The 12,964-nt window shown below is 43.7% G+C and overlaps 1 protein-coding gene across 1 annotated transcript; it reads right to left on the bottom strand.

Annotated features, from left to right (window-relative positions):
- Positions 1 to 790: 790 nt before the first annotated feature.
- LPAR3 (lysophosphatidic acid receptor 3) lies at positions 791 to 12,679 on the bottom strand. Its single transcript, XM_075037571.1, has 3 exons — positions 12,578 to 12,679; positions 9,126 to 9,883; positions 791 to 1,969 (listed from the first exon to the last, which is right to left on the bottom strand). Exons 2-3 carry the CDS (start codon positions 9,859 to 9,861, stop codon positions 1,620 to 1,622), a joined length of 1,086 nt encoding a protein of 361 aa, XP_074893672.1. The 5' UTR covers positions 9,862 to 9,883; positions 12,578 to 12,679; the 3' UTR covers positions 791 to 1,619.
- Positions 12,680 to 12,964: the final 285 nt, after the last annotated feature.

Here is a 12,964-nt window from a genome sequence, read left to right as displayed (position 1 = left end):
CTTGCTGTGTTCATAAGCTAAGGCTTGCTATGAAATGCCCCAGTGCCTTCTACAAAACTGTAACTTGGCCTTTGAGCCAAGTGCTGGTTCTGCTTTGACCAACACAGTCCAGATATCCACATGCAAGTTGCACCAAAGGAAGAATTTGCCAAAACCACAGCTGATCTTTATCTTTCAGCTTCATACAATATGCTCCTGGTATTGTTCTCTGACAATTCCAAGTGGTCAAACTTCCAAAACTTTCCAAAGTGACCTCTGGTTGTGGTCAACTGCTTTAATACCAGGCATCAGACTTTCTCTAGGACACCACACAGGTAACTCCTCTTGAAATTAAGATGCGTAGCAGGGTTTTTAGAGTAGTGAGAAATCTACATTCCAATTTTTAATTTAAAAGTTTAGATTTAAAAACTTTACTCTAGAGCTTTAAATTGCTGGATCCTCCATTAGAGCATACTCCGTAAAGTCAAAACTTCAGCTTTTTGGGCTGTGGCTGGATCGACGCTAGACTCGATTAGTAACAATGCTGAAAGCCCTTCATTGTTTACTGTTTCATCACCTCTTCCTCAAGTACCTTCCAGTAAGATCTGCTTGCAAATCAGAGGTTAAAGGTGGTCCAGACAAGCACAGACAATCAATGCATACTGTACTCTTGTAGGGGTTTAGCTCGGTTTCAGGCTTTTTTCCTGTAAATAAATTTCTATTTTAAATAGCTTGATTGAACCTGTATATATGTATATTTAAACTTCCCTTAAAAGTTCACCCTCTTAATTTCTCTCAGTGGCATAGCAGTTACAGAGGGGTGAGTACACCCATTTGATGTTATCTGGGGAAGTAAGCAATGAGCATAATGAACACAGCCGCACGGCTCTTCTGTTAATCCACCCTCAACGTCTGCCTACACAACAGCAGCAGAGCGTGCAATGTATCTCCTTGCAGCATTCATCCCACTATGGAAGTAATAACAGCTTTTGTGCTTTTGGTACTCGCAGGTCCTGACAATCCACGGTCGGACATCCTCATGCACACTGGTGTCTGCTCTGGGCTTCCCATCACAGCCAGGTTTCTGCCATAGCTTTAATAAACCATCAAACTACCTATTTTGAAAGCAAGGTAAGGCAAAGAAAGAGAGAAGGTAAGTATGAACTATTTCATGAACTTTGTAAACCAAGAAAACAGGTCACAATTCTGTCCAACCACGCCTACAATCCTCCTCAAGATGCAAAGAAACTGTTCAGAGCACAAATACTCAATGAATGCCAAGCCTGCACAGTGAGGCAGGTTTATTCTCTCTGTAGGAGCTTAAGGAGGGTCTCACTATGTTGCTTACATTTTGGTTCCATGCACAAAAAGTCTCTGAGATGTATTTATTCCATTCATACGAAAAAACAACTTCATGTACTTAAAAGAAAAAAAGGAGAAAGATGGCAGCACAGAAAGTTTTCTTCATTACAAAGTGTTTTTCCACCAGGCAATTATTTATAAGAACTTTTGTTAACACTGGAGTTTAGGCTCTGGAACGAAGTGGATATATTGTTTACTAGCTTTGCCAGTCAATCTTCTCTTACAAAACCTCACCCTTCCCCCTCTTCTTTTCCAGCCAAGTCAGTCGCTTGAATAGCTCAGGAGTTTCCTTTGTCACCAAGATCTCCTTTTCCACAAATTGTCCCTTGAATAATGCCATCTTCAATGTAGTGCCCCGAAGTATCGGTGCTCCTGCAGAGAACTGTCGAGGGGATCCGCGATGAGCGTCTGTCCTGGCTCTTATCCTCAGAAGAGCAGCAAATCATCCTTTTCATGGTACCCCACATTTCATCATCTTTGTATGAATAAATTATTGGATTCATGACAGAGTTCAACAGGGCCAGGAGAAGAAACCACCTTTTAACATTCTGAATCCCACAGTAGGTGCAGTTCAGACCATCGAGCAGCAAGACGACCAGGCCAGGGGTCCAGCATACAACAAAAGCACCTAGAAATAAAGGAGACCAAAAAAAAAAAAAAAAAAAAAAAAAAAAAAAGACTTCAGACTGCTAGGGGTTTGAGGTTTTTTTGCATCTGACAAGATTATTAGGTTTATCAAAATTCTACACAAAAATGATAAAAGCAGGAGAGGACAAAATTCTAATGACAGTAGCAAAATTGTATCTACTACAGCTTCTCTGCCAAGCCCCAAGCACGGGCAGGGCAGCTCTCAGAAGTCTGTAGGAAGCAAGAATCCAGCTGCTGACAGCATCAGCTCAAACACAAGAAGGGAAAGGTCATCATGACAGTGATTTGCCCACACTGATAAATAAACAAGAGCTCTGGAGCATTAACCAGCAGAGGACTGGTGCTTTGAAGGCAGACTTCCTCTCCATCTCTCGTATGCTAGAGGAGAAGATACCAGGTGCCCCCCTTCTACCACTGCCACAATATGATCCAAAGGAAAGACGTATCTTCTGTCACACTACAGCTGACTCTGCAACGCTATGGGCATACTGCCCAATTCATAAAACAAGAGTCACATCATTTAAACACGTCCCGGCTGGAAACCCTGCAGCTACTGTAGGATGCACGCCGTTGTCTGCGACACACCAGCGCTGCTGGCTGCCCGGTCCGAGCAGCAGCCCACCTCTCTCCACTGCTCCATCCCTGGCTGTGCATGCTGGATACTTGAGACCCAACAACTGGGATCCAGGAAACAAATTAACTTGTAAACAAAAAGAGAGCAAGAAACGAATAGATGAGTTAGCAAAGATGAACCAAAAATGTAGCAGTCAAGGCAAAGAACTGAAGCAAAGAACAGAATAAAAAGCAAAAAAAGACAAGAAGGATGAGGAAGTATGAGAGCAGTGATGGGGGAACAAGAAAACTCTGCAAGAGAGGCATTTCCCCAAAAGATAGCAAGAAACTGCAGGACAAGACCAGGAGCAGCAAGTTTCTTGTGTTTCAGCTGGGAGGTAGGAATGACAACAGCCCCTGTGAGGAAGAAGTAAGACACAAAGTGATAATAAAAGCTGAAAGAGGCAAAGCAGGACAACACACTCCTCTCCCATCAGCCTGTCAAAAAAAAAAAAAAAAGTTAAAGAAAAGGGGGAATAAGGGAGAAGAGATATTACAGTGAAGACAGCATAGAAATCACAGCTTAGAATGAAATTCAATATTGCGTTTGCATCTTTCCATGTTATTGCACATCCCCACCATAAAAGCAGGGGTGTGGGCCAGACTGGTGGGGAGGTGGAACATCACAACCAAACGCAGGCCTTGGCCGTGAGCTTGGGAGGGGTCCTGAACTGCCCCATCTGCCCTCTTGCCTCTCCCCGGCACCGCAGCCTGTCATCCCTTGCCTTGAGCCCAAGGAAGGAGTAGCCATATGCATGATAATACTAACCTAGCACAAGCCACAATTGCTGTCTGACATACAGAAATAGAAAATTACAACTCTGCACAGCAGTCACAGTTTGAACAATGTACTGAGGAATTTCCAATCGTTTATAACAGCAGAGTTTCCCCTTTTTTGGGCTTTGAAAAAAATAATCAGACAAATAAGGATGAAAGCAGCTACATGCTAAAAAGCTCTCCTGGGGGTGTTGGTATCTGTACAACAATTTTGGTAGGGAAAGCAAGTCCAGCTCATTTTTTTAAAGCTGCTGGTTTTCCCGTATCTGAGCTGTGCAAGCAAGCAGCGGGAGGGCAGCCTGGCTCAGGGCAGGACCCAGGCAGTGCCAGAGCCAGAGCCAGGATTCGGCAGCACCTCAGGCATCCCATCGGCTGTGCGGTGCGCACGGGCTGCTTTCGGCAGCACTGGGCGCTTATCCCCATCCAGGATTTTAATGGACACTGTGCTCATCTGATGGGCAGGCCATAATGGTATATAAAGTGGATTCATGTGATTTAGTAAGCATTAGGATTGCTGAAAAATGTATCCAGGACAAGGTACCACAGATCTTGCTGCAAATCTATGCTCCTGGAGTCCAGACAAAATTCAACCAACTGATTTACTATGTTACAGGCAATACTGTACAGAACAGAAAGGCGAGAGACCACCTCCTTCAGAAACTGCATTTTCTACCCTGCTGCACCAAGATTTTTGTGATGCTAAGTACTAATTTCACGGTGTTAGTTTTGAGATACTGGTTAACATCAGTAACATTCCTCCATTGCCCACTGGCATCAGGAGCTGCAAGCTGCTACCACAACACTTGTTTTCTCCGGTCAGTCTCTATACTACACACTGGTTTGGCTCCAGCATGCTGAGTAAGCAGTTGTGACACCAACTCTCTCTTACAGTCTACAGTGGAGAAAACACGGTACTGATTTATTGCCCTGGGGTTCACCAGCAAATCCCACCCGTTTCAACAAGCACTGGAACCAGACCACCCAGACAACAATACTGTGTCTACTCGAGTGTCTCAGTTAAGTATTTGGACAGAGAGCTTTCGCTAGCCACCAAGGGTCACTGGCAAAGTTGCCAACACACCAGGTCCATGCAGAAATTAAGATGGTAACAAACCCTCCTTAGAACAAGCACTGAAAGCATTTTGACTACTCGTACCACAAAGCATGCAAGGTCCAACCCTGCTTTCATGAAATCAGCAGGAGAAGAAACAGACCCCAAAGCCACATTTTAACAAAAGACACAGAAATCTCTCCTTCAAACAAAACCCCAAGATTGCAGGCAAGATTAGTCCATGAACTCCTAGGATGTATGCCTGTCTACCTATACGGGCAAAGGTTTCAGTGGCAAAAGTAAGGGAAGATAAAAGACATCTAAGGCATCTCTCTGCACATTTCCCCTGCCCAGCGACTGAAGACAAGGGCAGGGGGCAATGCTGTAACAGTGTCAAAGTTACTGGCTAATGCTTTCATGGGGCTGTTGCTTTGACTCCATCAAAAATACAGTTTGCTGTGTATGGAGACAAAACAAGTGATTCACACCCTGCTCTTAGCACCACAGAGATGAAAGCAAGGCATGGCTCAGACTCGCAGCCTTGCTCGGATTTTGCTATTTTTACCACAGAGCTTTCAGAGGGAACCATGGTTAAGCATAAATATATACCTTTGTCTTGGCCCTTCAGCAATTTTCTTGTTTGCAGACATTTTATCCCATAGGAGCTCCTCTCCCTGACAAAGTGCCACACTCCAAAAAGAATTTAATTTCTGGGACTCTCCAAAATTCACAGAAGTGACGTGAAATACAGCCTGGCTGCAACACGGATAAGAACAACAGCTCTGAGTCTTCCCACTGGATTACAGAAGATCAGGTGTCACAATGCCTCAAGGTTAGTTTGAAGATTTTCCATTAGATTTAAACGTGGATTTTCTTGTAGATTACATCATCACTGTTTGAAAATTAATTCCTGTGTACCTGGAAGCACTACTGATGCTTCGGCAGCATCATGTCATAGAACTGCACATCAAAGCTGTCCCTGAGCATGGCAATGCTGAGGGAAAAAAAAAAAAAAAAAAAAAAAGAGAATGCAGTAGCTTCCAGTTGCCTTTGCCACATGTGCACCCAAGTTAAAACAGCAAGTTACCAATTAAACTATAAATTAACTGAAACTGAAAGTCATCCACCCCAAAGCTACTATTTCAGCAGGAATCTCACTGCCAAGTTCAGATGAGCTACCACATACACACCACCTGCAAGTCACGTACCTGCACACCTGCGGCCGCCCTTCTTCAAAGCTACAGTCACAGGCTTAGCTAGGACTATGCCACAAGGTCAGCCTAAGAGAACTTTAGTCCCTTTTGCTAGGTGTCCTGGTTTCAGCTCAGATAGAGTTAACTGTCTTCCTAGTAGCTGGTATAGTGCTATGTTTTTGAGTTAGGTATGAGTTAGTTATGTATCCCAGCTGAAACCAGGACACTAGGTTTCACATCTTCCAGCTTCAACCAGATCACTTCTTACTGTTCAGCATGCTAAAGGAAAGCCTTGCTTCTATCATTTGATGGACCATTTTAAGGGTTATGGTAGAAAAAGGTAGGTGGCAGGCACCTGAGTCCCAGCCTCTGGAAGGGGCCATCCAAGCCCAAAGGGTGGTACAAAAAGCCACCTGCAGCTGTGATCACTGTGGATCCACGAAGTCACACTGAAACCCAGATTCCCCCAGCTCTTAACTGCAGGGCCGCAGGAGGAGAACGCCCCGAGAGGAGAGCGATGTTCTGCTGGAGGGGCAGCCAGCCCCGGGCCCAGCCTCCCCGACCAGGGAGACGGAGGCAGACGGGAGCAGCAGCGTGCCAGCAGCACCCAGCTACACGCAGCCTCCTTCCACGCAGCAGCGGGGCACCAGGATTTTGTCCCAAACCTCCCACGAAACCAACAGGGCACATTAATGAGAACTCTTGTTCTCATCATGCTTCATCCAGCAACAGAGCACCTGGGAATTACTTTTAGTTAAGACCGTGTCAGGTGCATACTCCAAAGCATTTTCAGATATTTTGGAACAAGCCATTAAAAATAACTGCCTTGGGCAAAATCCACATGCTGCGTATAGCTGTAGGTTGTTGCATCAGTGGATGTAAGCAGAATTTTGGAAGAATTACTTTGGTCACTTGGTGACTCCTTTGGTAATTGGAGAGCTCATAAAACATGCTATTCAGTTTCCAATACATTTTGCACAGTGTGCTTGAATGACTGGGGCAGGAATGCACTTTTCAAACTGTTTTAAAAAACAAATTCTCATTCCTAGAAAGAGACGTTTATAAAAAGCCTCTCAGAGTCAAATTTTGGAGAATTGATATGAAGGAACATGCCAAGATACACTTCCTCTGACACAGGAGTTTGAGGTAGATCTTGCACACAGCAACACATGCACTAATTCAACTTCTTTGGAAGAAGGCTTTGTTTTGATTTTGTTCCTGACTGACAAAGTAAATACACAAAATTGTCATCTCTAAAGTAGCACTCAGGCTTTCTAAGTTAAATTTGTCTGGCCCAGCATACAGTATCATTAAATACTTTGCCCGAATTATAGTTTAATCTGGTGGCTGAAAAAACACATTCTGTGAGTAAGAGAAAGGTAATGCTGATCTTTAAATCAACCCATAGTCCCAAGGCCCCCCTCCCTAGTAAAAGAAAGAGTAAGTTGAAAATGAAGTTTAAAGTAGGGTTTATTTCCACGCAGCACCACAGCCGTGGTGACCACTGAAGACCTGCCACAGGCTAAAGGACCGTGAGGGATTAGCAAATGGCAGCCACCATCGCTGTCCTTCCAACTTCCACATCAGTCGGCTGGTTGTCCTCCCCGGAGCACAGACCACCTCTGCTCCGACCGGCAAACACGCATGGGTGGCACCGACAGCTACCAGTGTTATTCCAACACTCGCTCAGCACCCTCCAACTTTGGCTTACACAAACCAAAGCAATATTAACTATATAAATATAAATTAGACAAGGCTATGCATGATGATTTATTTTTATGTGACTTCCCAGAAAGCAGCCTGCCATTCTGCCTTCATAGAAATGCTTTTTGGAAGCGCTTTTCTTTTTGTCTCTTTCTAATGCAGCAGTTAACTACAGTCTACCCAGTGCTTATGCATTAGGGCAGGATCATATTTGAAGCACTTCAGAGTTTTTCCTGCAGGGATTTTCTCCTTCCAGGTGGATGGTTCAAGTTTCACTACACAAGAGCTTCAGGTGGGGCATAAGATCGAATCTTGCCCCTGCAAGTCAAAGGGGGACAGGAACAACCACCACATTGTCTCTCTATAGGTGCCATAAAATCAAGGGGAAAAAAAGAAAAGACAACTGGAGAGGTATTTAGAAGGGAAAGGCTCTGGCAGTGGACAAGCCAACTTCAGAAGACACAGGAGTGTAAGTGAGAACCTTGTACTTGCTTGAACCGTCAGTTCACTTTCATTTCCAAGGTCAGGCACTGTAAAGTTGAACTGATCTCAGCTTCTAAAGCATTGTTTTAAAACATCATTTGGTAGACAAAGGTGTTGTGTTCTACAGCATTATTTCAGGAAGAAAAAAAAAAAGAGAGAGAGAGAAAAGAAAAAGAACCAGATACCAGACTATGGTGCAAACAGCATCCATAGACCACAAGGGGAAGAAAGTGTCCTCAGCCTGAACTTCCTACCCTGGCAACTCCCACCTCCATGAAAAGTGACACTTTTCTCCCAGATCTCTCTAGTACTACCATGCTGCAGTACAACACAGCTGCGTCCCAGGTATGCATGAACACCAGCTTCCCCAAAAGCTCCAGCTTTCTTGTGCTGCCTCATACAACATCAGAACAGTTGTCAGAGCAGTAAAGCCATATTTGTGGTTTTAGAGTCCCCCACCACCTGAGCCCAGCTTCACAAGTGTCCTGGTGTGTCCCCCAGTTCCACCTGCAGCAAGCCACACTCCCGTGATGCCTGGCTTCTGGAAAACACCTTGGTCAGATTCAAGTCTTCGTGGGAAAAATTGACTGCTACATCCAGTATTTTGTTCCAACGACCAATCATCTGCTCTGTGCATCTTTAATTTAATAAGCAGCTACATCACAACTAGCTGATGAAGTGATCCGAGCTGCGCAAATATTAACAGCGTCTCTAGGGCAGAATCCAGGTCAATCTCCTGTTATGGTCTAGAGATCCAAGGCCATACTGTATCATCATCTGACAGTGTTTTGTACTACGCAATCTTCACAGAATGAAGGTGAATTCTCCCCTTGCAAAGCAAGTATCTGTCAAAGTCACAGACCCACCAGGCATCCCCTCCTTTCCCCAGGGAAGGTGTGTTTCCAGGGGGAAGCCAATAGGAAGAAGTGCAAAGAAAACTATCCACATCCAGCCATAAGATTCATGGCCTTGTGCAGATATTAAAGAACATTATTTTGAAAAAGTGTTCTACCAGGTAGTTGTGAATCTTCACAAGCCTTCCTCCAAAGTGATTTTTTTATTCCTCCCCCTGCCCCCCAAACAAAACCCTGTAGGTAACTTGTGTTTTGTAACAAGCTACCTACAAAATAGAAACACTTTTCTTCTGCATGTTGACCAGTCCTCCACTTTGCATTTCAGTGAGAGGTTTTTTGTTTTGGTTTAGGGGGTTGGAAGTTTTTTGTTTTGTTTTAAAAAAAACAAGCAAAACCAAACCAACACACAAACCCATTCATTGGCACTGCCAGCCTTGCACGCCATGGTTTGTGGTCTCTTACCTAATAGAGTCATGACAGTCTTCATAAGCTTCACAGGGGTTCTCCTACGGCTAATGGATCCACTAGTGTGCGATGACAAGACATTAGTTTTCCTCTGGACATACATGTAGATTCTTATGTAAACCACCACCATAATGAAGAAGACAACTAGGTTTAAGACACTCCAGAACACCAGGTAACTTCTGCTGTAAATAGGTGCCAGGGATGAACAGGCAGTAATGTCACAGAGGCAGTTCCAACCCAGGGTGGGAACAGCACCCATGAAAATAGCAATGGCCCAAATTGATATAATTAAAAAGGTGACTCTCTTCTTTGTGAGATTACTGTGGATCTTCATCCGCATTATCGACATGTGCCGCTCAACAGCTATGACGAGAAGATTCACCAGGGAAGCTGTCAGGCTGGTGTCCAGAAGACCCTGACGCAAAAACCAGCGGTTAACAGTTAAAGTCTTAGACACTGGGCCAGTGTTGAACATCAAGAAGACATAGGCAATTCCAGCAAAAAAGTCTGCAGCAGCTAAGTTGGCCAGGAGATAGTAAAAGGGAAAATGAAACCTCCTGTTCTTGACCACAGCTGCTATGACCAATGAATTTGAAATGAAAATAAAGAGGCAGAAAAATGTCCCAAAACACAGAACAACAATAAGCTTTGGCCCTGTCCACTCATCTACTGTGTCAGTGTTTGTCTTGTTGTAGAAAAAGTCCATGCGCTTATCATAGTAGCATTCATTCATCCTGGATTAAAGCCCCTGCATCCTAGGAAGGATGGAAGGGAAAAAAAGAAAGAAGGATTAAAAATCAACTATTGGTCCTTGCTTCAATCACCATTCCTAACAGCTTTTTTTTTTTTTGGGGGGGGGGGGGGGGGGGGGATAGGACAGGGTCATGAGAGGGTATATATTTGGAGGCCTTAAGTAAAAATTCATGTTGTACAGAGTTAATGCAGAAGAAGATACCGTGTCCACTGGAGGACTGCAGTGCATGAATCAGGAATTTTTAAAAAAAGACTTACCTGCTTACAAAACCCCAGCACTGTCCCTTTGCACTAGCAGTCATACTGTACAGGCAACAAAGTGGAAGTTAAGAGGTTAAAAGTGACTTTCTGGAGGTCACAAAGAAAACCTGAGTGACAGCCAAGCCATGCTTGCTGTGAAATCCCATGTTTGAGCCACAGCCCCGTCATTATTTCCATTTCTCAGTGTATCCAGTCAGGACAGGGAAGCATAAATCATAACTCCTCCATTTTACTGACTAAGCAATAAAAGGCCTGCTACTGGAAACATATTTTTTGGTTTTCCAATTATATATTAATAAATGTAAAAATGTATGTATATAAGATGCTACAGACACATATATTCTGAGCACATGCCTGTTATTTACTGCTACAGGATTTAAGTAAATATGTAGAATGTATTTTTCCTTCTTCAGCATATTTGACTACCCTACAGCCAGAGATTATTTTATTGGGCTGTCAACCCAGAGCCCTGTGAGCACCACACAGCCCAATTACCTTCACAACCAGAACACAGTTCCCTACCCAACCACAGGATCAAGCAAGATCCAGCAACAGCAGTAGTGCTGGGGTTCTTTTTCTTATACCCACTCAGCACTATTTTGGACACCGGGCTATTAAACGTGATGGAAGGGGGAGTCTGTGTGCCAGATTACATCACACTTCAGCTACTCCGGTGAGGTCAATGTCAGCTGCCTTGGCAGTTTTACTGCCTTTATTACGAACCAAACTGAACTCGAACTAATTTACACAGGCAGATCCAACAGCAATTACTCGTGCTGACCAGAGCCCGCGCAGGGTCTCGCAGCCTAGCAGGGAGAGTTTGTGTCAGATCATCGCTAGCCCGCACGTTCGCTGTCAGTATCCGAATGAGGGTTTTAAAAATGACTTCATTAACAGATATTGTATAGTTTTATCAAAACCTAGGAACCCAACCACGGCACAAGATCCTAATCACATTAGGTATTACGCAGAGTGGCAAACCTGTGCCTGACTCTAAGGCCAGAGAGGAGGAAGTATCGGGATACAGAGCTGCAGGAGAGGCAGCAACGCCAATAGCTTTTGTAAGGCTCCTTGTGAGCGATAGGCTAGGTGGAGCTGAAAAGAAAACAAACCTGCAAGTGGTTACAGGCAGAAAGATACAAAAAAGCATAAGCTTTTCACTTCTGCAGTTAAAATCGATCACAGATAAAGATCAGATTCACTTAGTCTATTATTACCCTGTGGTTACTTAACACTTATATCTCATCTCTCCAGGGACTGGGAAGCAAGTTAAGCAATCCCCAGCAGGCTGGCTAACAAGCCACATTTATATTGAAGGTTCCTTCCGAGTTTTAAGATAAAAAGGTTCATATTCTGTTGTTTAAATTATGCTACTCATTATTTCTCTCATGCAATATTTGTATTAGATAATTTTAAATCAACTTGCACTATTTCATGATTAGTATTTTCAGCAAAGTGGTTTTTTTTTTTTAATATTTCATTTTTCTGAACAAGCTCCTTAGCCTTTTTTTCTGAGTTCCCACCCTACATCTAGTAGTCAACACGAAAGCAGGCCACTTGACATTGCTGTCCATTTTATCACCCTCAAGAACCTTAGGCAACCACTTCTTTTATAAAAGACTATATTACTTAAAACATCAAATTCAAGTACATAGTCAGAACTAAGAACAATTACTTAAGGACAAGAAGTGGAAGGAAACAAGTAAATCATACCTTGTGCTGAAATATTACAGAGCATCCCTGCATCTAAAAATAAAAAAGCCTCAGCAACTCAGATCCGCTGTAAGGAGTCAACCAGAATTCAATGCCTACTGCTCCCTGTGCAGGGCAGTATGGTAGAGTTGGGCAGTCAGTACATTCCCAATTCCCACCTAGGAAGTACTCAAAAGTCAAGTTAAGTCTGTAAGTGACCAAGAAGTCCCTGAGGAGCTGCAGACAACAGCTCCTCAAGCAGCTGAGTGCTGGGAACCCTGCCAGCCAAGATGGCTCTGCTCTTACCCACCGAGGCAGTAAAGGACTTGCTGAGCTTGACATGAAGCTTTTATAGAACAGCCCAAATGCCTGCAAACAGAAGCAGCATTTTGGGCAAGAATGGCAGGGGGGGAAAAAAAAAAAACAAAAAACCAAAAAAAACCAAAAAAACCCAACTGTGAAAATTGTAGGGAAGGTTTTCTGAACATGTTGTATCTTACTGTGTAATCATCTCAACAGATGAATCTCTTTTACTTGCAGTGATAGGAGAGTAAAGAGATCTGCAGATACTTTTTGCATCTCATCTGAAGAACAAGCTTAAAGAAATCCAAAATATCAACTATGAACTTATTCTAAATACTTCAGCTTATTTAGACCCCATGCTCATTTGAAGTAGTACCCAAAAAAAGATAAATCACACATCCATAACTCTCCACCAAAATAATCACACTACAAACACTCACTGTCACACAGCAGAGCTCAAACAACAAATGATTTTGAAAGAGATGTCTTGAGGTGTTGAGATAAGGCAGGAGGGAGTAGAAAAGCATCCAGCTGAGGTCTCAGGGTCACAGGGCAGATTCTGGAGATGTCCAAATGGAAGCTGCTCCAGTTCAGCTGCTGCTTCAGTGCTAGTTTGCATCCCAGTGCTTCAGAGCAGAGATGTAGCACTTGGCTGTCAGTACCAGCCTATATACGAAAAGCACTTGTCACGCCAGGGTCCTTCCAGACAGTGGTTTATTTCACACCTTCATTTTATTTTAAGTCCTCCCAGCAGAACTAGCCTGGTCTCAGAGGAGCTGTGCAGCTGTGACAGAGCTATGCAGCTGTATCCTCAATGGTCCTGCCCC

The sequence above is a fragment of the Buteo buteo genome, chromosome 10, assembly GCF_964188355.1.
Source record: "Buteo buteo chromosome 10, bButBut1.hap1.1, whole genome shotgun sequence".
Taxonomy (NCBI): Eukaryota; Metazoa; Chordata; class Aves; order Accipitriformes; family Accipitridae; genus Buteo; species Buteo buteo.
This window is presented reverse-complemented; position numbering and strand designations above follow the sequence as displayed.